Here is a 25,218-nt window from a genome sequence, read left to right as displayed (position 1 = left end):
ATAGAAGTAAGTGAGTAAGTACGTTATTCCTATAGTAATTAATTTGTCATAGTGTTTCATTCTAATTGCATCGATATTAATTTTATTAAAAGTCGTGAAAAAAGGTACTTTGGGATTGCATGTAAGAGGTCCCCATGCGTATATAGAAATGAAATGGCATTAATCAACGGGGAAATCCCTCGCGTAAATAACTGAGGTGGGACCGGATTATATTGGGTATGGACCTTCATAATTTTTTTTTTAAACTTCATTATTAGGTCATTCCATAATATTTATCTACACAAATCCTTCATCATCATTATATCAGACGTCAACTGTTCACTGCTGATAAACCTTTCTAATTGCCACGCTTGGCAGGCGGGTTGGTAACCGCAGTTAGGCTTTTAGTGATGTTTTAAGAGGGAGTCCACAGCCCATCTCTCGAATCCTTACTATTCTCCTAATATTAAAAACTAACAGCGGGTGTACCATGAAATGAAATTCCGAAATTTCAGACTCAATTTCGTGTTTTTGTTTATGCCAAAATCAGATCAATAAATGGAGTTTAACATTACGTTCGTCAAACATCCTATCATAAAAGTCCAAAAGAACAATATTTTAACATTTTTAATATTTCCAAACGGCATGTATTATGTTTCGGAAAACATTTCATGGTAGGCCCTCTGAATATGTTCACTGACCGGGATAAAAAGTAGTCTGGATCATTCATTCCACATAGCACGTGTATACTAAATTTCTTTAGTCTCTTTCATTAGTCTATTTCAAAGGTGACCCTTGGAAATTATACTTAATTCTTGGTGAATTTATCTCAACGGGCCTACTCACTTAACCTTATTCTCACTAATCGTCTCCCACTGATATCTCGCCAGTATATATCGGTAACGCAGCTGGCGTTATAATTCTATATTCATCAATAGAAAAATAAAATCCTCAGGAACTGTGGCATACACGTAGCGTAGATATCCGGCATGATAAAGAAAATAATCTAATTTTGAGGTCACGAACTAATCTTTTTTCTTCATCTTTTCCATATTCAAAGACTGTCTCTAATTCCTCGTATTTTTTTACGAAAATGGCCTGATTACTCTTGACATCAGAGGACGTCATCCTTTCAATTCGTAGTAGTACAAAATTCATCTACTCCGAACCAATGTCTCAACTCCAAACTGTGTTTGGATCGACCACTGTCTATAATAGTTTTCTCTAGTAGGTACTATCCAATAACCAGGTTATTTGACTCGGTCAATAAATACATCGATACTTAAAGTTAAACATCAAAACAACCGCAAACTGGCACAAACAATCCGTCTACAATTTCAAATTGTCATTAGCTCGTTATAGTATGTTGCCACTGAAGCAAACAAATCGATTGACGCTTTATTACCCATCGAACCTTTTATATAGGTCACACATACTGCAGAACATTCTGTTACTGAAACGTTTTTATCATAAACACATAAGGTTCATTTTTGCAGCAAATTTTATAAGGTAAACCAGAGCCTTAAACAACCCCTTCGTGCAAGTGAATGCATTTATTACAATGGCTTCCAATAAACGAGGGTAGTTTATTTACTTTATTGATCCTTATGTTTATTGCTGAACAACGGGCGCGACTGAAAGCACTTTGTTTCCCAAAAGGAGGTTCTCAATACATTTATTTCTTATATATATTATGCGCGATATTTTTACAAAAACAGAACTTATCCTTAATAACTCTTTTTACATTCGATAAAGTCTACTTTCGTGTAGGTTTTATATTAATCTTGACATTCTCACGTTCTAAATTTAAATGTTTTAAATATAATGTGTATATAGTAAATACTATAATGTTTTGGAAGAAATAATAAAGAGCCATCTATCTATTTTTCTCGTCATCTATCACTATGTTTTAGATATTCATTATAAAAAATATAAATAAGTAAGATTACTAGTCAATATTAATATTGTTATAATTAAAGTTATCGTTTCTTTTTTTGCGGAAATAAATGAATTTATTGAAAAAAAAAATAAATACTATTTTTTTTTGCTACGTTTACGGATGAGAAAAATGTACGTTCGACACGTACGTTTTATATTATGAATATTAATTTTGTATTTTATCTCATCTATCTGAATAATAATATTAATAATAGATATTTAATTTACCCTGATAATAATTATTTATCTTTTACATACCTATATAATACAGGTATGTAAAAGATAAATAAGGTACAAAATGAGTAATTTATAATATTTTAATTAATTTTGCATACCAGTGATTTGGTGAAACATATAGCTCGAAGTATACCCAACTGAATATCTAATATAACCATGTTTAATGCAAATAAAGAATCTGAATCTGAATCGAGGTACCTAAGTATGGACGGGAAGAAATAAATTTATGGAAATATATGTATTCAGAACATAAGACCTTGCGTAGACAAATTATCACGATGCAATAATACTGGTTGTGGTAGATCTGTTACATAACGATGTAAATTGATTATTTACTTTCACTGCACCGGAGTTCCGTGCCATCGTGTTTTTACATATAAACAAACAAATTTATCTGTAAATATTGTCTGTCATGTCATTATGTTTTATATGACATAAGCTAGTTAATAAACAAACACTATATATATATATAAAAAAAAAATTAAAACGACTAAAAAAAAAGATGAATCAAAAACCACAGAAGGGAAAAATAAACTGATATTAGACTTTCAATTTAAATGATAAAATCAGTTTGAAGTCTCCATTCTCATGATTTATATTTCATTTAATTTTAATTTATTTTTATGATTATGTAGAAAAGAAATACCCGTAATACTTTCCTCTGACTTTAATGAATATTCGAAAAAAGAAAATAATCTAATTGATGTAACCTTTCTCGAGTATTGCGCTTATGTTTTGCTTTTTGCGGAATGGAAGGGGTGGCCTAGTCTATTCTGGCACCACACGGACAATTTAAATAAATATGAGCCGCTAAATATGTTAAATAGATAAATGTAAAGATAGGTAAATATGTAAAATCGCTAATAAATACAATAGTTAATTGATAATAAATACGAGTACACTTTCTTATTCATAATATTACTAACTTTTATATGTTATTTTGTCTGCGTGATCAGGATATGTTTACTGACCAAAATTAAAAGAAGCCTTCTCTATCCCACATGGTTAGTGTATAGCAAATTTATAAGGATATTATATATGTAATTATATACAAAAAACAAACTTATTAACACATTTATTTATTTATTTATTTATTTTATTTAACTCTTTTTTGCACCATAAATAAAAATTATATCTTATATATAAAATTCTCGTGTCACGGTGTTTGTTACCAAACTCCTCCGAAACGGCTTTACCGATTTTTATGAAATTTTGTGTGCATATTGGGTAGATCTGAGAATCGGCTAACATCTATTTTTTATACCCACCCCTAGATATTTTGCTTTTATTTTTTTGACAATTTTTTTTATTTTTATTTTATTATGATTTAGCATTGAAAAATACATACAAATTAAAATTTTCACGTTTTTACGATCAACCCCTGTTATTTTATCGCAATTTTTATATGCCGCAATAGGGTTGCAGGATGACAATCGAATATAATAATTGCGGTACGGTATATTTTCATGTATAGTTCTAGAAATAATGTATATGGTAAAACAACGTTTACCGAGTCAGCTAGTTTTATTATAAATATATAAATATAAAATTTATAATATTAACAACGATATATAGAAGATGAATATAAGTAAATAATATTTTAAATCCTATGTTTTTGTTTATCGAGTATCTTTCACATTTATAATACGTATTCGTATCATGAAAAAAACCTTCACTATCATCTTTACGGTTTGTATAATCAGTGAAGTTATTGATATTTCTGATTTCAATGGATTTTATTCATAATCCACCACAATAATCCGGATGTGGTCAACTGTGTTGGAACTTTATACCGTTAGTGACCGTATAGACACAAACCGCCTGCTTTTATAGCTCTTTTAAGATCGGTATCCTTTAACTTCGTGAGTACACTTGAAAAGGTATGGAGAACAAGGCAACCAATGATTTATAATGAACTTGCTTTTACCCGCGACACTGTCCCCGTAATCGATTTATTCCTTGACTGAGTAAAACGTAGCCTACATCCTTTTCCAGTAAGTGTATACCAAATTTCGAAGAATAAAAGTAATAATAACAATTTATTTGCATAAATATGGTTGAAATAGATCTTAATTAGTGTTATAGAAACACATATTTAAATAATGGCCTTTAGCTTTAATTTTTTAAATAACGGTCTGTAAATGGTAATAACCAGATTTTCTTTCACATTTATAATATTAAATAGGAAGAATTTTATAGGTAATCAATACAAATATATTATAATACGTATTTAAGATTCTAACTATAATACGGGGAAATGATATGGTAGTGAAATTACGTTGCATAACATCTTAGTCCTTAGTACAGTCCTCAGGGATGGCAACGCATGTACGTCATACGTACATTGTGGTAATCATGGTGCTATCTGTAGGCGACGGTTACAGGGGGAGAGGGCTTGTTAGTAATGGATACGTTAATCTCCATTCCTAGCAATATACCCTATTAGGTCAACGTCCACGCAGTTCCCCCATGGAAACTACCGTGATAAATTTTTGTTGAATCCGACAAAATGGGTTGACCTGATTTTATCTTCACCTACCACCACTCACTGGTGGTCACTAGTGTATACTGATAACGCAGGTGGAGATATCAGTCCATTATCATCCATTAAAGAGTACTTGCCTACTACTACGTGGGTTGTCGACTTGTTTGTCATTCCAATTTGTAACAAAAAGATAATTACCATACCAAAGATATTCACCAGAGAGAGACTTTGTACAAAAGTCGATTGCTTGGGTACCTCTGTCCCATTCGTGTTTCTACCGTGAAGCAGTTGTGTTTGCATGGCTGTGTTTCTGTTTTCGGGTTTCGGAAGGGTGGGATATGGCGTAAATTTACTGGGTATAGAGGAATAACATCTGAGTCCTCAGGAATGGCAACGCATGGGTATCATGGGCGAAACAGTATACTCTGTTATGTCCATGGTACTGCTCATGTCTATAGGCGACGGTAACCACTTTCCATCAGGTGGGCCGTCAGCTTATATGCCATTCTAAGTTGTATAAAAAAAATTATATTAAAAATTTATGATTTCTAATAACAAATATTAAATTCAAAAATGTACCTACAGTGAGGTCTCATCTTTGGGTTAGTTAGTAAGTTAAAATTGTAATGCTAATGAGGAAACGGTGAAATATTCCAATTAGTTTCTATCTAGCGAATTGACCTCAATATTATTTGCCACTAGAGCATTGGCTGTTTACTCGCTGCATTGCAATGGTGATCCGTATTAAATATAAATATAGTAAAAATAAGAGTACATCCGTAACACTTAACTAATATTTTTTTTATAATTATACTCGTATTATATTGGTCTTTAAACAGTGATAACTTATGGAACCGAAACATGGTTCTACACGATTGCCCGTACGGAAAAGCTTTAAATTACTCAGCGAGCTTAATAAGCTGATATTAAGCGGTTATTAGCCAGATAAGTAAGCTGAAGTGGCAATGGGCTGGTCACATAGCTCGAAGAACCGACAATCAAAGGAGAAGAAAGGTTCATGAGTGGCAACCGCGTACGGGCAAACGCAATGTAGGATGACCACCCAATAGATGGAGTGACGACCTGAAATGCATTGCAAGGAGTTAATGGATACAGGTGGCTCAGGACCGTTCTTTATGGCAGTCTATGGGCGAAGCTTATGTCCAGCAGTGGACGGATGGCTGAAATGATGACGATGATTATATTGACGAAAGAAAGAAATTATAAATGTAAAAGTAAGATTGTTAAATGTATCTTCACCTATCATCCCTCACAGGTGTCTCGTAGGTGTATATCATTAGCGTAGGCGAGGTTACCATTCCATTACCATTCATTAAAAAAAAAAACAATATACATGTAAATATTTTACGGAACTAGGTTATCTTGTGGAAGTTCATATCACTGGTTATTTGATTAGAATTATTTTGTTTAATTCCGCTGCTATTAGTATGTATATGACTGCAAACACTCGAAGATTGACCACCACTATTACTACAAGAAGTTCTACAACCTTCTATATTAGCCATTAATCTCCGACTGCCATTTTGTTCACGCACGTTTTGCAGAAAATGGTACAGCTGTATTTTTTTAAATAAAAGTGTTGTTAATTTTATTTGTAAGTGAAATTATACCACACTTATATTAAATATAAATATAGTAGAATAAGATTACATCCATAATCCTTACTTATTATTTTATAAATGTAAAAGTGAGTTTGTTCGTTTGTTACGTCTTGTCGCCTTCACGGCTTAACCAGTCACTGAGAAATTTGGTATACTCGTACACGTATTATATGCAATGGAAAAGGATATAAGCAAATTTTTATCTCGGTCAGTAATATCCTGGTCACACGGACGAAACCGTGGACAGCTAATAATATTATAGGTAGGAAAGTGTGTTTGTTGCTATTTCACACTTTAACGGTTGGCAAAATGGTAATGAAATTTAGTAGGTACTTATACATAGTATTATTGATGGCGTAGGTCATATTAAAGGTCATATCCAACTTTTTATCCTGATCAATCAACGCTGACGATGTGTATAAAAACTAGTAATTATATTAATTCAGATAATATCAAACGTAGGTAAGTAGGCAATAATCGTATATAATTAGGTTTGTTAGTAACGGGTTCTAACAGCCCTATTGCTAGCAATATACCCTGTCAGGAAAGGTTAGTCCCCATTGCTATCAATGTATTCAGGTCGAACTCCACGCGATCGCCCTTGGAAACCATCATAACTAATTTATCGTTGAATCCGTCACGATGAGTTATTGACTGTCTTTTCTTTCTCTCCTATTATCCCTCAGTGGTGCCTCGTTAGCGTATACCGTTAATGCAGGCGGGGTTACCATTCCATTTTTTTTTAATATATGTAAATGGAATGGTAACCCTACCCGCGCTATCGGTATACACCGACGAGGCACCAGTGGAAGATGATAGGTGAGAATGAATACAGGTCAGTTGGCCCACCATGATGAATTTGACAAGAATTAACCATGACGGTTTCCAGGGGGAATCACGTGGAGGTCGACCTGATAGGGTCAATTGCTAGCAATGGGGCTATAAGACCTCATTACTAACAATCCCTTTCCACCCTACCATTCCATTATCATTCACTAAAAAAAAATCAGCTTCACCTCCTATACATGTACCTAATGTTATTTTGTATGAACCTTTTTTGTAAGTTCAACAATGTTTACTGAATAAACTATTATTATTACATTATCACAGAAAAAATATATATACAAATAATTATGGTGAATTTATTTATATTATAAAAAAAGATAGTTATAACTTTGTTATTTATTGAAACTTTTATGTTAGGTAGGCACATGAAATATATATTATGACAAATAATAAAATTAGTTCTATTTTATAGACCTATAGGACAATTTATGTGCATTTTATGTTCAGGAGACACGAAAACATAACTCGTGTATTTACACCGTTTATGTCATTTTTGTAACTGATAATACTATGTATATAAATTTGTTTGTCTAGCTTTTTGTATTTCGTACGCCTAGATTTCAGAAGTAGAAAAACCAATGAGTAAACCATTTATAGATGGCGTATCAACATAAAACATACATCAGATTTTAGGTTAAACCTTCGGAAACATAAGTATGAAAACTATATCCAATTTTGTGTAGTAGTTTTTGCGTATTGTGAGAATAAACAGACAGATAGACAAAAAAAAATCCTTTTGATCTTATTAAGACTTCTCATATTTGTTTTTCTTAAATATCTCCCATGTGCAGACATTGTCCAGTTAAAATTTTTTTTATGATAGTAAGACGATACTATCTAAGTCTATTTGTCTTCAATTAATTTGGTTTATTACATTTCATGGTTAAAGAACTTAATTAAAACATTCAGATAAATAACAAAATCTAATAATGGTCGGACGGATAAACCTTAGTCTGTTCTATTCTGTTCATGTAGATACATCAGAGCCTTTTTATAGAATGTAAACATAATAGTAACCTCACCTGCGCTATCGAAATACGCTGTCGGGACACCAATGAGTGTTGATAGGTGAAGATGTTGATAGGTCAATTGGGCCATCCTGATGAGTTCACTAGGAATTAGCTACGTTAATTTCCAGATTAACCATGGGAAAGTCGATCTAACATGATATATGGCTGACAATGAGGACTAAGGATCCCATTACCGTCCGTCCCAAAATTATATATATTTATATATATATATATATATATATATATATATATATATATATATATATATATATAAATTTATACTTCGATATTCCGAGTTGCATAAAAATGTAAGCAAATACTTAAGTACTAATGACGTCATAAGAAATTTCCCATAAAAGCCACTCTAATTCTAACAATATAATTAAATCCTAGACCTTATCATCCCTCACTGGTGCCCCGTTAGTGTATATTATTTGCATAAGAGGTTTTTTTTTTATAGGTGGTAATGAAATAGTAACCCCACCCGCGCTATCGGTATACACCGGCGGGGCACCAGTGAGGGATGATAGGTGAGGATGAAACAGGTCAGTTAGCCCATCGTGACGAATTCAACGAGAATTGTTCACGATGGTTTCCAGGGGAAACCACGTGGAGGTTGACCTGATAGGGCATATTGCTAGCAATGGGGTTGTCAAACTCCATTGCTAACAATCCCTTTCCCCCCAGCGTAAGAGGGTTACCGTTCCATTATCATTCATTTAAAAAACAGTATACATGTAAATATTCTACTAAACTAGTTGTTATCTTGCGGATGTCCATATCACTGGTTATTTGACTAGTATTATTTTGTTTAATTCCGCTACCATTAGTACATGTATGACTGCCAACTCTCGAAGATTGACTACCATTATTACTACCACAAGTTCCACAACTTTCCATATTAGCTATCAATCTACTATCACTCTACTACCATTTGGTTCACGCACGTTTTGTAAAAAACATTATAGTGTTGTTATATTTTTTGCAGTTATAAACAACTGGGAAAGTAAGTGAAAGTACACCACAGTAACTAGGTACCTATTTATATAACGTGTGACGCGTCATAGGTACTTACTGCATATTGCAAGTGCACATTTCTCTATACGTACCTCTCTAAATATTTTACTTATTTTTTTAAATATACATTTAAGTGAGCTTGAACTACAAGAAAACGTTATGGTTATAACCAGTATAAATTAGACCGACGTATACAAACATATTACATTTTGTTCACATATGGTATTAGCATACAAATTACTAGCTTATACCCGTGACTTTGTCCACGTGATCAGGATGTGTTTACTGACTGGGATAAAAGTAGCCTATTTTCTTCTCCTTCCTATATACTATGTGTACACCAAATGTCATAGTAATTGGTTAAGCCATTACGGCGTTATGAGGTAACAAACTCACTTCACATTTATAATATTAGTAAGGATTTATTATATTTCTTATTTTTGTATCTGGTACTACCAAGTGTAAATAAATAAGCTATTTTACATATTCCGTTAAAAAATATTCCTAATAGAGCCGATTTTCAGGCGGTATCTCTCTAAACCTATAAACGTAACCTTATATTTTAATTTGATAATTTCCCGAAATTAATGTATTATAAAATATTGTAAATCTAATTTATAAAAATGTTGACTTAAAACTTTTTTATACCACTGAAGTGGCAAACAAGTACCTATGCGGTCCACCATAAATAAGCGGTTACTGTAGCTTATGAACGCTCTGAAGTAATCTCTCAATTTCTTTATTGAAGAATCCCATGCTGTAGTCTCTTAGAACAATCTAGACTAAAATCTCGAAAAAATACTATAAATTTATTTCATATTTAGAAGAACGTTTGCGATATTAAATCGGAATTTTAATTGTAGAAATTAAAAAAAATGGTGCCTCAAAATCGATCCCAATACTTGTTAGACTGTCAAAAAGGTGGAAACTTCACTTTACTGCATCCAAGGATGATCACACCATCTCACTAAGTACAATTGGATCAATCGATCTTGAAATCGTATCGGATATTTTCACAATATTGCATTGCTATCTGCGTTTAATAATGTAAGATTATGTTTCACAAATAAAATCGAATTCAACTGTAACAAAACCAGCATACTACTAAACTGATTTTGATAAAATTTCTATGGAACCTGTAATTATAAACTTTCATATAAAAAATGAATTTTCCAAATCGGTTTACAATTGACGGTGTTATGTGATAACAAACATAAAAAAATACAACTGAAATTCCCTTCTTTTTGAAGTCGGTTGAAAAATTTAACGCGATACTGATATAATATTGGATCGTTACGAGTTTCCTTTCGTGTATTCAGTAATTAGGAGCGATAATAAATCGAAGGACATTGAAATACTGTCATGTCCATAATTTTTGTAAGCAATAATTATTTTTCATGAGGTGAACCATCAAAACTTAATGTTTTCTAATAGATATTATAAAAAATATAGACTTTGCATGTTATGTTATTCAACCTATGGACTTCTAACACTTTTATTAACAGAAATAACGCAAATTGTTTCAGTATCTATACGAGAATGGTACTCACGAGGAGGGTCTGCTCACACGGGACAAATTCATGGAGGTGAACGCCAGGATGGAAGCCAGACGAGAGTTCCTGAGGAGCGAGTGCTCCAGACTCGGGCTGGACAGCTCCAGCCGTAAAGCCTACGCATGGGAATACCTAATCAACAGACAGTACCATGTTATATGGTAAGTATTTATATTTATAATAATAAGTAAATACCACTGCTCACATTAAGCAGCAGATGGCGCCGACCTAAACTAAATATATTGGATATCTATATACATTACGAGCGGGTTCTTCGTTTCGATATTATATATTGGATAACCGATAATTAATATATCTGTTATAGGGCCAACATATGTATAGATATTATAACTACAATGTATAGATATTGCTATATGTATATTACCCATTCTTAGTTTTTACTAAGTGTATTAGTTAATTGATAAACATACTTATAACTTTTTTATAGATACGTATATACAAAACAGAATATATGAATAATTTTTGTGTTGTACTGGAATCGAATCCACGACAGGTGAGGCAGTGTGTAATACAAACATCTGCATCAAATATATGACATTATAGTCTTTTTCAGCATGCATAAATAAACTTACTGCTATGTGCGCTGATCCATAACACCTTATAGTTCTCAGGTATATAAACGCATGTGTGAATTACCCGATGTACAATAGTAATGCCCTTGTGTTGGCCACTTTGTCAACTAATTCTTACAAAATATTATTCTTTTATAAGTGCAATTGATTGCCGATAAAAGCTTTTTCTTTCACATCTTTGGTCGATTTTGTATATTAAAATACATGGACATTGTTACACGATACTTATATGTATTAACATTTACCTAGACATATAGTTATTAAGTACAGTAACAATAATTGGACATTAAAAAACTTACTTACCTAGGAAATTTACCCCACCAGCAACTAAGTGTGCTGATCTGTTAAATGAATGCGTTCATGTACGTTATTTTTTTCTATGGTACGTTCATATACTATAAAATTACGTTTTTTTTTTATGCAGATAATTAGCAAAAAATTTTGATCCACTAAAAAAATCAAGGTTGTGTTCTCGTAGTTAACCATTAGAAATAACCCAAAGATAATTAGATATAATGGATCTAAATGATGCAATATCTAATTAGATATGATGTCATCAATCCGTCGACCCTACAAAACTTGAAGTCATCACAAATTGCAAACAGCTTGACTTCTCCATTCTATGAAGCCTTTAGAAAGCGGAGATCTCGGCTTTTTGTTGTATCGAGAAATACGCACGATCGAGCGAATTCGAGGGTCCTGCGTCGATCAGTTGATGTCATGGCATGAAAGCTCAATCGTACCTATACTTTAAAAATATATTCAAATAGACGATAGGCATTTACTTCAGACAAATGTTCCTTTTATTACTCATATATGTAGTATTATATTATCTGTTCCTTTGTGTAAGTCATATAATAGGACAACAAATGTGCGTTGTAGCACGTAATTTTAGGAGTTTTATTCTGACCAGATTAAATGTAGGGTTATAATTGTTTGTTGCGCAATTTAAAACTCTGGGCAAGCGAGGTCAACATAAAATGAAATTTAGTCCTCGGATAAATATTCCTCATCTGCCCAAAATGTTATTAGAAGAATTGACTTTTAAACTACTACTTACCTATTTTTAACTACTGTCTACTATGATCTGACTAATAGGGGGGGGGGGGGGGGGCGGATTTCTATCAATATATATAGGTCGTTACCCCCTGGAAACCATCGCGGTTAATTCTTGTGGAATTCATCACGATGGGCTAACTGACCTGTTTTCATCGTCACCTGTCATCTCTCTGGTAGCACGTCAGCGTATACCGGTAGAGCAGGCGGGGTCCCTATTTCATCACTATCACATATCATAGCGCATCTAGTTCGCAGTAGTATCTAATAGTCATTTAGAAAGGGGAGGGAACTGTTAGTAACTGATATATCCTATCAAATCGACGAAACCATCGTGGTTTTCTTCGATGAATTTATCACGATGGCCTTATTGACGTAATCCAATTCTTATCCTTAGTAATATTTATTCGTACTTATACCGATAGCGAAGGCGGAGTTACCGTTTCTTTTTCATCTTTAAAAATTTATTAGTAAAACAAATATTACATACTTATTCATTCAATTGTACTGAGGTATTCATCACATCCCATTTAGTGATGTTATCTGAACACGCCATAGATTGATGTTGATAGCCTCATTTTATTTACATATCGCGTGCTTTATTGAATAAATTATATTGTAGACCAACCCTAACGGTAGCAATTATATGCTATCGCCATGTTTGATCACAGATAAAAAGAAGTATGATTGATGGTAATAAAAAACATATTAAATTAAAAAGTCTATTGGCTAAAAAATATGTATTAATTTATTATAATTAAGATTAAAATTATACATTTTAGTATAGTTTACGAACCTGTTCTCACAAGTATGCTTTATACAAACTACCCAATGACAATATCTTCCGCTTGGAATTTTTTCAATCACACAGCAATTATTGCATTTTCATAATGTAACAGTAATAATTTGTAATTGCCCACCCCCTTATATACCAATAAAACATACGAGTAAAAACCTATTTTAATTATGAAACTGTTTTGTCTCTTTCTTTTGAATTAAATTCCAAATTCGAAATAAAGAGACAACACAGTGTAATATATAGGTAAAATAGATGTGTAGAAAGTTTTATTATCCTCCTAAGGTTATGAAATTTCCAAGTATCCAATCCTATCAGTAAATAAGTTGGGGTAACCAAGTGTTTTTGTAATCATTTATCATATTTTGAATTCAAAATTCCACAAATACCAACTATCACTTGTCTAAATATAACATCACTTGTGTATACGCTTCATATTGTTCTAGGTGCAACATCTTTAAAGCAGCTTCCACATCCTGGATGTATAACTTTAATTTGATGGCAAATTACACTGCTGCCTTTCTCGATAAAACTAAAGAGGTGCCACTAGAACTTGCTAGAAGGAAGTACGCTAGGCCGACGGTAGAAATGATCAAGAAGGCTCAGCCAGATTCAATTACGTTCCTTATTGTTAGACATCCTCTGGAGAGATTAGCTTCAGCGTACAACGACAAAATCGTGCATGCATGGCCCAAGTCTTTTCATGATAAAATGGGACAAAGAATAATAAAAAAGTATAGAAAGGTATGTACTAAACACCTTAAAACATTTATATTTATTACAAACTCAGTTTCACATTTTTATTAACAGTAGGGCTTACGCGACTTGAAAAATTTTTTTGTGGAATTAAGTTTTATTTAAAATTTAGGATGTTGCAAAACAATTACGCAATCTTAACAAACTATGAAACCAATATGGGATCAAATCATATCGATTACAAAATACTATCGAATTAGGAACTTCCTCCTCAAAGCCGTTTAAAAAATATAATACTAATTTAAATTCATGTTAGGTCTGTACTTAACATACCGATCATATTTTATAATGTGGCACCTTTTAAATATTTTACAGCAATTATCAAAAGCACAGCCAATACCGACAGAAAGATACCCGGTGTTCGAAGAGTTCGTTGCATACGTGCTGGACGAGAGGAAAGCCAAGCGTGCCCTTGATATGCACTGGACACCATACACCGACTTCTGTACACCTTGCAAGTTTAACTTCGACGTTATTATCAAGTTCGAGACATTAGACGTGAGTATAATAGATAATATTATATAGTGCCTATATTAAGGCGTATGACGTCATTAGACCATAAATCCGTCTGTCGATAGGGTATACTGTAGGCACTTAAGATTAACAGTAGGAATACAAATTACCTTAAATCTTTATTATTGTTATATGTACCTGAACTTATAGTTCTTCCGTCATCATCGTCCGGAAATAAAATACTGTTCTAAGGCAAAAGAAGAAAAAGTAGAAAATAAAAGGTTATTATTATGTCAACAATGGCAGTTTGATATGGTACCTGTAACGCTGTAATTTACGCAATATTAGGTATATTCTTTAACGTGTCATAATCTCATTTTTATACTTGGTTCTAATTAATCATAGATTTATTTCTAATCCTGCCCATTCTGGTTTCTTATAGTCTATGATCTAGTAAAAAAATATAACTATACTTATGATTGATTCTCGCGACCGCAAGCAAGCGCAATTCAATTATTAAAATTTAATACATTATTATATTCAAATATTTGTTCAGTCAATGTATTCACAAGTATTAAATCAGTTCAGGGAATTCAGTGTGTGTGCCTCTCTTGTTACGAACAACCTATAATAGGTACAGACTATCGACCGCTATCACTTAACAATACATAACCGATTTTTTTTTTTATTTTTTAAAGCAGTTTTCTAAAAGATAAATTGAACATTTTTCCCAATGAAAAATATATGGTACCACCATGTTTGTATGAGAAGTTCAAAATTTCTTGTCCTTTTTCGATTTATATTTCTTTAAAGCAATGCTAATAATTTAAATTTAACCCTGTAAAATGCTTCAAAGCCCGCTGATTGAAGACTTCTTATATTATGCAGTTATATAGATACCTACTTACATCTTGATTATGATCTAAATAAATTACATAATTATTCTGACCATATTAGTAGATAGGGTCGAATGAATGTTGTCATATTACATACACTGCATACTTACGACGCATAGCTGGCATTCTGAATGCAGAACGCAAAGGGAATGTAGCAGTCTTTGTTGAATCGGATATTAGCTCTAAGTAATTTGTTTAGACACTTATAAGGCTATGCTTAATTAATAGGTATCACCATGAAAATACTAACGAAGTAGATATAGATACCTATATCTATTAAACTTATTGTTCTTTGTTCAGATATTTCTTTAAAATCCTATAAGAATATTTATATATACAATACATATTTTCTTATGTTAAATAAAATATATATGATTGACTCATACCAAACAATCTCTATTTTTTTTTTCTAAATAAAAGATAGCCTATGTTTCCCGCTGATAATGTGGCTTTCTATAGGTGAAAGTTTTATTTTTGATTACCTATTACAAATAAAACATTAAACCTTTTTTCTTAGTAATATAAATTTACATATTGACTATTAATAATATTATGTAGGTAGCTGATCTGTTTACTCAGCTTCAACTCAAGTTTTTACTAACGCCTATGTCCTTGTGGCACGAATTATGGTAACTAACGGAAGGTTTTTTTATGGGTGAAAATGGTATGGTAACGATAACTCCGCCTGCGCTAATGTGATACGCTGGCGGAGCACCAGTGAAGGGTGATAGATGAGAATGAAAACAGGACAGTTAGCCCATCATGATAAATTCATCAGGAATTAACCATGATAGTTTCCAGGGGGAACCGCGAGGAGGTCGACCTGGTTAGGTATATTGCTAGCAATGGGATTCTCAGTCTCCATTACTAACAATCCCTTTCCTCCCACTAACGGAAGGTTCATAATTTCTTTTATCAACCCCTGCTTTTATTTAAATTAAATATTTAATTTAGCTAGTGAGTCACTATATTATAAAGGATATTAAGCATTTTGACTTTATTCTGTTGTGGATAGGAAATTTTTTATCTGTTACATATTGCAGGAGGACCAACGATTCCTGATCCAACTTGCTCGTCTTCAAGACGTTGTGAAGCCGGAATGGCGTAATAGTGGCAAAGGCACTAATACATTGCACAATATTAGCCATTTATACTCGCGCCTCAAAAAATCACAACTTGATGGCCTTTATAAACTATACAGGTAATTTATTTTCTTGATAATTTTTTTTACAAACATTAGGTAAGAGAAGGTACTCGAGGATATAGAAGTTACACTAAACGAAATACCTAAAAAAAATATGAAATACTTCATAGTATTTTTAAGTTCTTCTGCATTAAAACGAAAATGTAAGCGACTATTAACTCGACACGACTACTATAAAAGTATTTATGTCTTATTTACTACTTACCTACAAACAGGGCCCGATCTAGGGTCGATAAACCGGCAATTGCCCAGAGCGGAAAAATGAGGGATGACAAAATTAAGGGTAGTGGTGATTATTGGAAATAATACTACATTATAGACTTGTGGATTTTGTAATAAATAAATAAAAAATATGAACGATATCGTAAACCACTTGTTTTATTACAGGGGCAATGGTGGGTATTTTGTTGTTGCCAAATATTATTCTGCCTGAAATGGCAAAATAGATCGGTTAGTCTATGTCTGCTTGCATTACTCATACCAAATTTTTTATTTGTTGTAGATATGACTTTCAACTCTTCAATTACACCATAGACAGTTATTATGAAATAGTGCAAGAGGACGAGTCAAGTAATCATGGATGAGCTTTTTATCCACATGAGACTGCTTTATCATTATGCTGTTCATCATGCGTAGACAGAATAATACTCATCGAAAGTGGATAAAGAAGGATATAATTAATCAATGGCTAGAAGACTGATCGTTAATGAATGGGCTATCGATCCATTGGCAAGTGGAGAGTAGGGTCCGCTTTGCGTCAATTTTCATGTTCGTCGTTGTTGTGTAGCTAAGTATATTTTGTGATACTAAGAGTTTTGCCATTAGAGAATTTTTGCCACACCAATGATTAGGTATCTACTAGTACAGATATAGATATTAGGCATCAACCCAAGGAGCTGCTGGATATCTATTAAACTAAATACGCATTAACGTTTATTCGAATGTATGATATTAAAATTGAACTTCATTAATAAGTATTTTAATTGCACGCTGTTGTACATCTAAGTATGTATTAATATATATCTAAAGGCAATATAGCAATGTCATATTAAGGTCATTTTATTAATATCCGTTGAATTTTGCTAAATATGAATAGAAAATATTTGTATCTGCAATGATAGGTAAATTCCTAGTACATTTTTGTGGTATATTATTTTATGTTTATATAACAGTAAAGACTACCAATGTTAAAAGAGGCTATACACGACGTGTCAATGAGTAGAATCATGCCAGATCCATCATACCTCTTATCTAAATACGAATGCATACCATGATAGTCGCTTTTTGAAACATCTTTTATAGGGCACCTTTAAGATAGAGATCTATTATTAGTATTTTTGACATAACTAAAAGTCAGGAATTATGCTAATATGAGTCTAGCCAGATTCTATTGCGATTATCTACTTTATTATTGTGGCATAATAACATTTACAGAGTATTATACTTATTGGTTACTTTTTTTGTTTATATTTATTATAATTTATATAAATGCACGTTAAATCAAATCAAATTTAATTCTGTTGTCTGAATTCTCATTATAATTTTTCGAAGCAAGACTTTGATTCTATAATTACATAATATTTAATATACTATTATGTAACAAAAAATTGTTTACAAATGCCAAAATAATCTTAGAGGTATAAATGGGTATCTTTTATATTTTATTTTTAATAAATAATCTCACAATACCTTTTTCAAGCATACGAAAAATAAAGTTAAGTGTTGTTGTAAATAATAATTATAAACTAGTGTACTTGTAATAAAGTGCTGAAATGTGAATGTAGAATAACTGCTAAATTTAGTTGATATTGGCAAAATGAAACACTGTAAATATATTTTAGTTTTGTACTGCAAATACAAAATTCCTTAGTGCTTCCATAAGATATAGATTTATGGAAATAGAAGGTAGTATCGTAAACGATATAATGTTCGTTATAATATTTGAAAGTATGTGTAAAATATTTGTTATTATCCATTTAATTACATGACAGAAGAAAATATAAATGTACCAACTTATATTAGGTACTTAGTCATTAAATAGTACTTTAGCACGTACGTGACTATCTATATAGAAAAAATATATAATACAGAACAACTAAGCTGCGAAATTGTAAAGAATTTCCAGACTTTTTGCCTTCATTAAAAATTAGGAATTAGTTAAGTACTTACATTAAGCTACATGACTCATGGTAAACCTTTGTTAATAAACAAAGTTGCATTAACCTATTACTGAATTACAGTTAATATGTAGCGACAATTGTTAACATGTTAGCGTTATGAGATTTATGATAATATGGTGCAATAACAAAATAATTTACTTAACTAAACTTTTTAGCCGAACTTCCTCGGGTAACGTTTCTACATTCAGCAGCCAGTTTGGAGAAGAGAGTTTTATTTGCATACTGTTTTTCGTACGGATGTTAACCATCAACAATGGTTTACCATAAATAGATACGTGGCTTAAGTCGGAATAAGAGTATTATGAATTAATCTCAATTGAACATAACGCAATCCATCCACCAAACTCGTATTAGTCCATTCACAATTCACGTTTGTTCACTGTAGATAGTTTTCACAACAGCAATTAATAAATACATGCATTATAAATATATATCGTAATAATGGACTAATGGTAATATATACTTAACACAATTTTATATAATCAATGCTTTTCGCGTACCGATTATGGAAATTATGTAGTTATAATAAACATAATATGCGCAAAGCATACTGAATAATATAATAATATGTAAATCAGAATTATCGAGAATTGTGAATCACAATCTTCATGTTGCTAAGCAAGCGTATCTAATTCCTACCAGATCCTGATCTAGGGGCGTTAGCCGGGCAAATTTTCAGGGCAGCAAAATAAATTTAGAAGTTTATGTTCATTATATCTAAACGCCAAATTTTAATTTTTTTCCGATTGGAGAAAAATAACTAGGTCCGGCACTGGTGGGGATGTAAGCTACAGTAGCCGCTTACTATTGGACGAAGATCATCATATAGAAAACAGAATAAGCATAGAAATAACTAGTAAACAATTTGTATAACGATAACGCACATTTATTAATGTATAAGTATATAGATTATATATAGGGTATAATAAAAAGGCGTAATAATTTAAAATCAAATGTGAGTTTATAAAATTGAACAAATTTCCCAACAAATCCATATTTCTTATTACTATTATTCTTCTTATTATTTTTCTATCATTCTTATTAGTATTTTATATATTTATTATACAATATTTTCATATAACAACCGATATTGTATACGAAAACATTCTTTTTATCGACTTCCCAGAGAAGATTCTCAATTCAGCTATTCTGTATGAACGTTGCGCAACTATGTCGCAAATTATGAATGAATTTTGATAATTATTTTTACAATTGATAGATTTTATTTCCGTGTTATTTCTTTATTAAACTGGTGGCGATAAGTTTAATTTTCGAAACAAAAAATGCCTGTTGCGAAACAAAATCTAATTTTGGATATGATTATGCATTCTAAAATATGTATATTTTCAAAATAACATGTCTAAGAAATCTCTTGCTCAAAATTTATTTAATAAGGAGGATAGTGCTAACTATCTAAGCTATCAATATTAAATTCGTTGTAATACACTAATTGGCGCTTTTGTTGAGAAAAGTGTAGATACGAGTACATATGATAGCTAAAAATTATTTTCATTATTCTATCCATGGCGAAAGTTGATCATTTTCATACGCACCTATACCTATCTACTATAGCTGGATATCAGATTGCTGCCCTTTCCGTTATACCCTGTATATATTTGCATTAGAATGATGCCATCCGTTCGAAACATCTGCATAATAATGATCTTATTATTTGTAAGTACAAATTATTTATATTCAATAAAAACAATTATTAGATACGCATGTTGCTAAATTGTTGTAGTTGATAATTAAAGATTATAACGTTTGTAATGTTTTTAATGTCATAATAGTTACCGTGTTTTCATTTTAATTATACCTAAGTGTATGTATTCACCACTACAGACAGTTTTCATAAGTGGTGATTATGTATAGAATAGAATATCTTCAATACCATAGTCGCAGACTCTAATCTGCGTTGTTCATCAGTTTATTGTGTTAGCATACAAGTACAGGCTTCTGTAACACCATGATAGCCACATACACCTAAGCATCGCTGTATATGTAATCTGTTTTATATACTTCCTTGGCCTCTTTAATAAACAATTTCAGCATTTCATATATTTAATATTTATTTGTAATGATTCAAATATCATTACAATTGTTCTCGTATGGTATGTTCTAGTTTTTTACGAAGTCAATAGCTCTCCGTATAAATAGTCATAATGTTATTATAATATGTAATTAGAATATTGTGTATTTTTTTTTATATTTATCTGATAATTATCTGTCAAGTTAAATCATTTGAGAAGTTACTCCTTTTGCAGTACATATAAGGTACTAGAAATATTAATGTTGATATATTTTTTTTAAGTATTTATTCGTTAAATTTTGTATTGTTTTATGATAATTACATTGTGTATGGTTACATGATGCACATTTTATATTTATTTCTTATGCAAATGTGTAAATGATAAATTGAATGTTATCTAATAAAGTAGTATTTTTTTTAATATACGCAATATCATAACTATTAATTAAATAATATTTTTTTGTCGAAATTTAAAATAATTCCTTCCAATAAGTTGTAGTAAACAATAAACAGGCATTATCGTAGTTAGATGTATGCTTAAAAACGTCAAAATAAATGGTGTAGATGTTTCTGTCTATTGTTCAGACTAGATAGTCTATTAATCTAAAAATTACTATTCCTTGAAATAGCTATTATAAATAGTAATGGCATTTGAGGTTTACAAACTATAACATTTAGTTCCATTTTATAATATGGGTCTAGTCTTAGGGTTACATTGAGTTTAAATTAAACACCCAACTTCATAAAAATATCTCAAAATATGAGCTCATTCATATATTGTATTAAATTATTAGCAAACCAGTTTTCACGAACTTTAAAATTTAATGTTTATGAAAATATGAAATATCTAATGTTGTATTTATACGGTACAATAATGAACAGTAAAACAAAAAAAGATGTTGCTTATAAAATAAATTTGTGACCAGGGCCTGATTCAGGGTGGGGGTATGTAAAAACATAACTGGCTGTTATAAAGAAGGTTAAATATTATTTTGCCCGGAACGGCAAAATTGTTAGATTGGGAACTGGTTGTGGCACATGCAAATGTATGCAATATTAATAAAATTACCAAAAATGTAATATAATATAATTTGCTTTCGCTGTTGTGTTTATATGTACAAGCGTTATAGTTAGTATGGAAAGAATATTAGACCAAAAAGATATGGCCTATGATTGTAACTGAAATGGTGCTATAGTCCTTTAGATTTTGATCTCATATCAAATTGTGAGATGCGGATGCAGTAAAACTTGTTGCTAATTATGTGTTATGTTATAGATTCCAACGGTAACTGAATTGGTTGTGTTTACATAATGTTAAACAAATAAATATTCTTAGTACTTATAGAAAAATAAATTACCTATTTAATATTTCAGTGTGGCTTTCATTTACTCCTCTGAATAAAATAAAATCGTCTCAATTTTATGATTTATTTTAATAACTTAAAATCCTTATTTCATTTTGTGGTTTGTAATAAATGCATAGGAAATTGAGGCATATATTCATGCTTCTCTGGTGTTGCAGATTTGTTTCTGTAAGATAAAATAGAAACTGTTAACAAAAAAATTGTCAATCATAAATAAAAAAAAAAGTTTTAAATGACTTCCAAAAAGTTTAGGATCGATCAATTTTAATTTACTTGTATTTCATGTGTGTGTATGTTACGTAAAATCTTCACTAATAATGACCGATGTTTATAAGATTGTTTTCTTATTGAGCTATCAACTATAGGGTTCCCACATATTAATTTTCCCACAATTGAGGTGTTTTTTAAAAAAAAAAATACTTGTTATAAATAATTTTCATTCTAAACTGTAGAGAATACTTACGTGTTAGTCTTCTTTCTCTTTGGTATGTCTATTATGTTAATAGGCTCAGTAGTAATAATAACTGGGCGTACTGAACCAAAAAAGTCAGTAATAGGCACCTTATCTGGGTCCCGTTTAAATAGATCTCGACGAACTCCTACTGTTGATAAACATGCACTTTTTGGACACACTGCCAACTAAAAAAAACAAAGTAAGTATTAAATATTATTACGGGAATTTAAAAATACATCAATAAACATACTTCATTCCATGGCACGTTTTCATAAGTATAAAATATTGTACCATTTTTCTACCATATTCACTATCAATAGGAAGTTCAAAACCATACATTGAAAACTAAATGGAGTATAATATAGATTAGTATTTATTGATACTTGATCAGTAATTGTAATAAAAAAAATAAAATAAATGTAGCCTGATTATTACATTGGTCTGCCTGAATTACATAAGGATAAGGATGAATATAATAATAGGAGGATAAACATGAATGGTATAAAAAAACTGTATATAAAGTAGTTTTAAATATAGAACATGTATTTTTTACACAAATATACATAGATAATATAATACTATATTAGTATCATTTTTAAAAATAGTATAGATTTATTTTGATAGACTTTTTTAGAAAGGAAAATTTATATATTGATTAATGGAAATAAAAAAGTAGTTTACTTACAAATTCAGACATAGTCCTTTTGCTTGTTGGATGTACATTTTCTAGAAATTCCAATACATAATAAGTGTACCTGTCTATGATATAAACACCAATTGCAGAATCAACATGATGCTGAAAAGTTTAAAAATTGCTTGTAATAACATTATTATACACATAAACAATAATTTTTTTTCTTATAGTGGTAAATCTATAAATATTATATAATATTCATAAAAAATAAAAATTTTGATACTAAGTAAATATAAACCAAGTTTGACTACAAGTCATATAGTTACTTTATTATTTCTAATCCTTATCTGTAATTTCAATTATAAATATTTTTAAGAAAATAATTGGTTCCAATATCAATAGAAAGTATTTTGTTGAATATGAATTAGAAATATAAACTATATTTAAACTTACAGAAAGTGAATCCTCTCCCACTAAACTACTAGCTGTTGCCAATATATTTGGTGAATAAAATTTCTCATACATGGAAGATGCCTGGCATGTGTCGATAATGAAAAATATTTCATTATACCTGAAAATAAAAACAAATCAGAAAAATTAAAATATATTCATTCTTAAAGAAAAAATAATTATTTCATTAATTAACTAATAAAATATTTCTATACACATATTTAGGATATGGATAATAGACTTTACTGGTAAATAGCATACAGAATATTTTTTAGTTTTTTACCAATAACATTGCGTGACTGGGATATATTGTTTGATAATAGGAAAAAGTAACTTATATCCTTCTTCTTCTCAAATACCATATGCACAGCAAATTTCAAAACAAAGGTTTAGTTTCTTATACTACAAAGGCAAAAAAGTATACAGCCTGTCTGATGGTAAACTATTTTTTTACAACACAGGGGGCAAACGAGCATGTGGCTCACCTGATGGTAAGTGACTAAATAGTTTTTCAAGTATCAAGAAATAACAAACAAACTTACTTTAAAATTTATAACATTAACAAGAATAATAAAGAATACCTTTTCTTTTGCCACATCTGCTCAAGAGCATCAGCTAATTCCTGACTGGTAACTTCCTCTGAGTCTTGGAATTTAAGGAAACCATCTCCACCATGGCCTGTTAGGTAAATCAGAATGTTGCTGCCTTCATCTGTAAGCAGCCTTTTAGAACGGGGTGTGTCTGGTGGAACTCTACCAGTTAGCAACCGAATAAAATTCTCTACAGATACCTGAAATAATTTAACAATTAATTAATTGTATTAATTACAAAAGACAAACAGTTATACAGTAATATATACAAGGAGTTTATATCTAGATCAATGTATTCATGTATGGACATACTAATAAACTTATTGGTACAAATTTTTGCAATATTTTGTGTAGTTTAGGAAAACACATTTTTTCAATTAATACATTGTATTCATGATTTTTAATATCTTTATAATAATGAATTTTAAATATTATAGAAAAACTAGGAGGAATCATACTTCATATCCCCTGTAATCCACTTCTACATCATCCCCGTAAACATTAATCTGTTCATGTGCATTATTGAAGATTGTCGCCGGACGAGGGTTTCGTGGATTGCAGGCCATGTCGTCAGATATCATTAGAATAATCTGGCTGTCAGGTATACCCAGCCTCTTGACACTACGATAAATAGATAACACATTGGCTACGTGCCGGTAATTGAACCAAAATCGTGATGTGTCTACCAGAACGGCCCAGTTATTAGTATGATTCGATTTTTGAAACTTTTCTGGGATCTGAAATTAAAAGAAATTCTTCCTTACTTTTAAACTGATAATAAACAATTGTAATGTGACAAAAAGTGGTGAAGTTATATACCTCTACTCCTTGATTGGAATGTATAAAAAATATGAAGATAAATGTACAGCAAAGAAAAGTTGATCGATACATATTTTTTTTTATATTAAAATCTACCTATCTATCATAAATATGACCATATTAATCGTGATAAACTTAAAATAAATATAAGAAAATATTTATTAATATTTGATTAGACTTGATGTAAATTTTTTTATTTCAATGGCATTGACAGTTGATTGACAGTGCTGATACTATGATTGCTTGTCAATCAATAC

At 31.0% G+C, this 25,218-nt stretch overlaps 2 protein-coding genes across 6 annotated transcripts in view; one reads left to right on the top strand and one right to left on the bottom strand.

Annotated features, from left to right (window-relative positions):
• The window catches only part of LOC113521929 (carbohydrate sulfotransferase 11), a 67,873-nt gene extending 45,850 nt beyond the window's left edge, over nt 1-22,023 (top strand). For all 5 annotated transcript variants that reach the window (XM_026907605.3, XM_026907603.3, XM_026907600.3 and 2 more), the window contains 5 exons: nt 10,661-10,848; nt 13,579-13,876; nt 14,204-14,386; nt 16,281-16,438; nt 16,944-22,023. In XM_026907605.3, the coding sequence (XP_026763406.2) occupies nt 10,661-10,848; nt 13,579-13,876; nt 14,204-14,386; nt 16,281-16,438; nt 16,944-17,025 (909 nt within the window). In that variant the 3' untranslated portion in view covers nt 17,026-22,023. The remainder of the gene's footprint in view (nt 1-10,660; nt 10,849-13,578; nt 13,877-14,203; nt 14,387-16,280; nt 16,439-16,943) is intronic.
• Nucleotides 22,024-22,064: 41 nt separating this feature from the next.
• On the bottom strand, nt 22,065-25,170 carry LOC113521728 (putative GPI-anchor transamidase). Its single transcript, XM_026907371.3, has 7 exons — nt 24,962-25,170; nt 24,601-24,879; nt 24,134-24,342; nt 23,556-23,673; nt 23,154-23,264; nt 22,478-22,653; nt 22,065-22,180 (listed from the first exon to the last, which is right to left on the bottom strand). The coding sequence occupies exons 1-7, from the start codon at nt 25,031-25,033 to the stop codon at nt 22,105-22,107; spliced, it is 1,041 nt and encodes a 346-aa protein (XP_026763172.2). The 5' UTR covers nt 25,034-25,170; the 3' UTR covers nt 22,065-22,104.
• Between the last annotated feature and the right edge of the window lie 48 nt (nt 25,171-25,218).

Source organism: Galleria mellonella, unplaced genomic scaffold, assembly GCF_026898425.1.
Source record: "Galleria mellonella isolate WM207_F2 unplaced genomic scaffold, CSIRO_AGI_GalMel_v1 utg63, whole genome shotgun sequence".
NCBI classification, from domain to species: Eukaryota; Metazoa; Arthropoda; class Insecta; order Lepidoptera; family Pyralidae; genus Galleria; species Galleria mellonella.
Note: the sequence above shows the minus strand (reverse complement) of the source record. Positions and strands in the feature narration are given on the sequence as shown.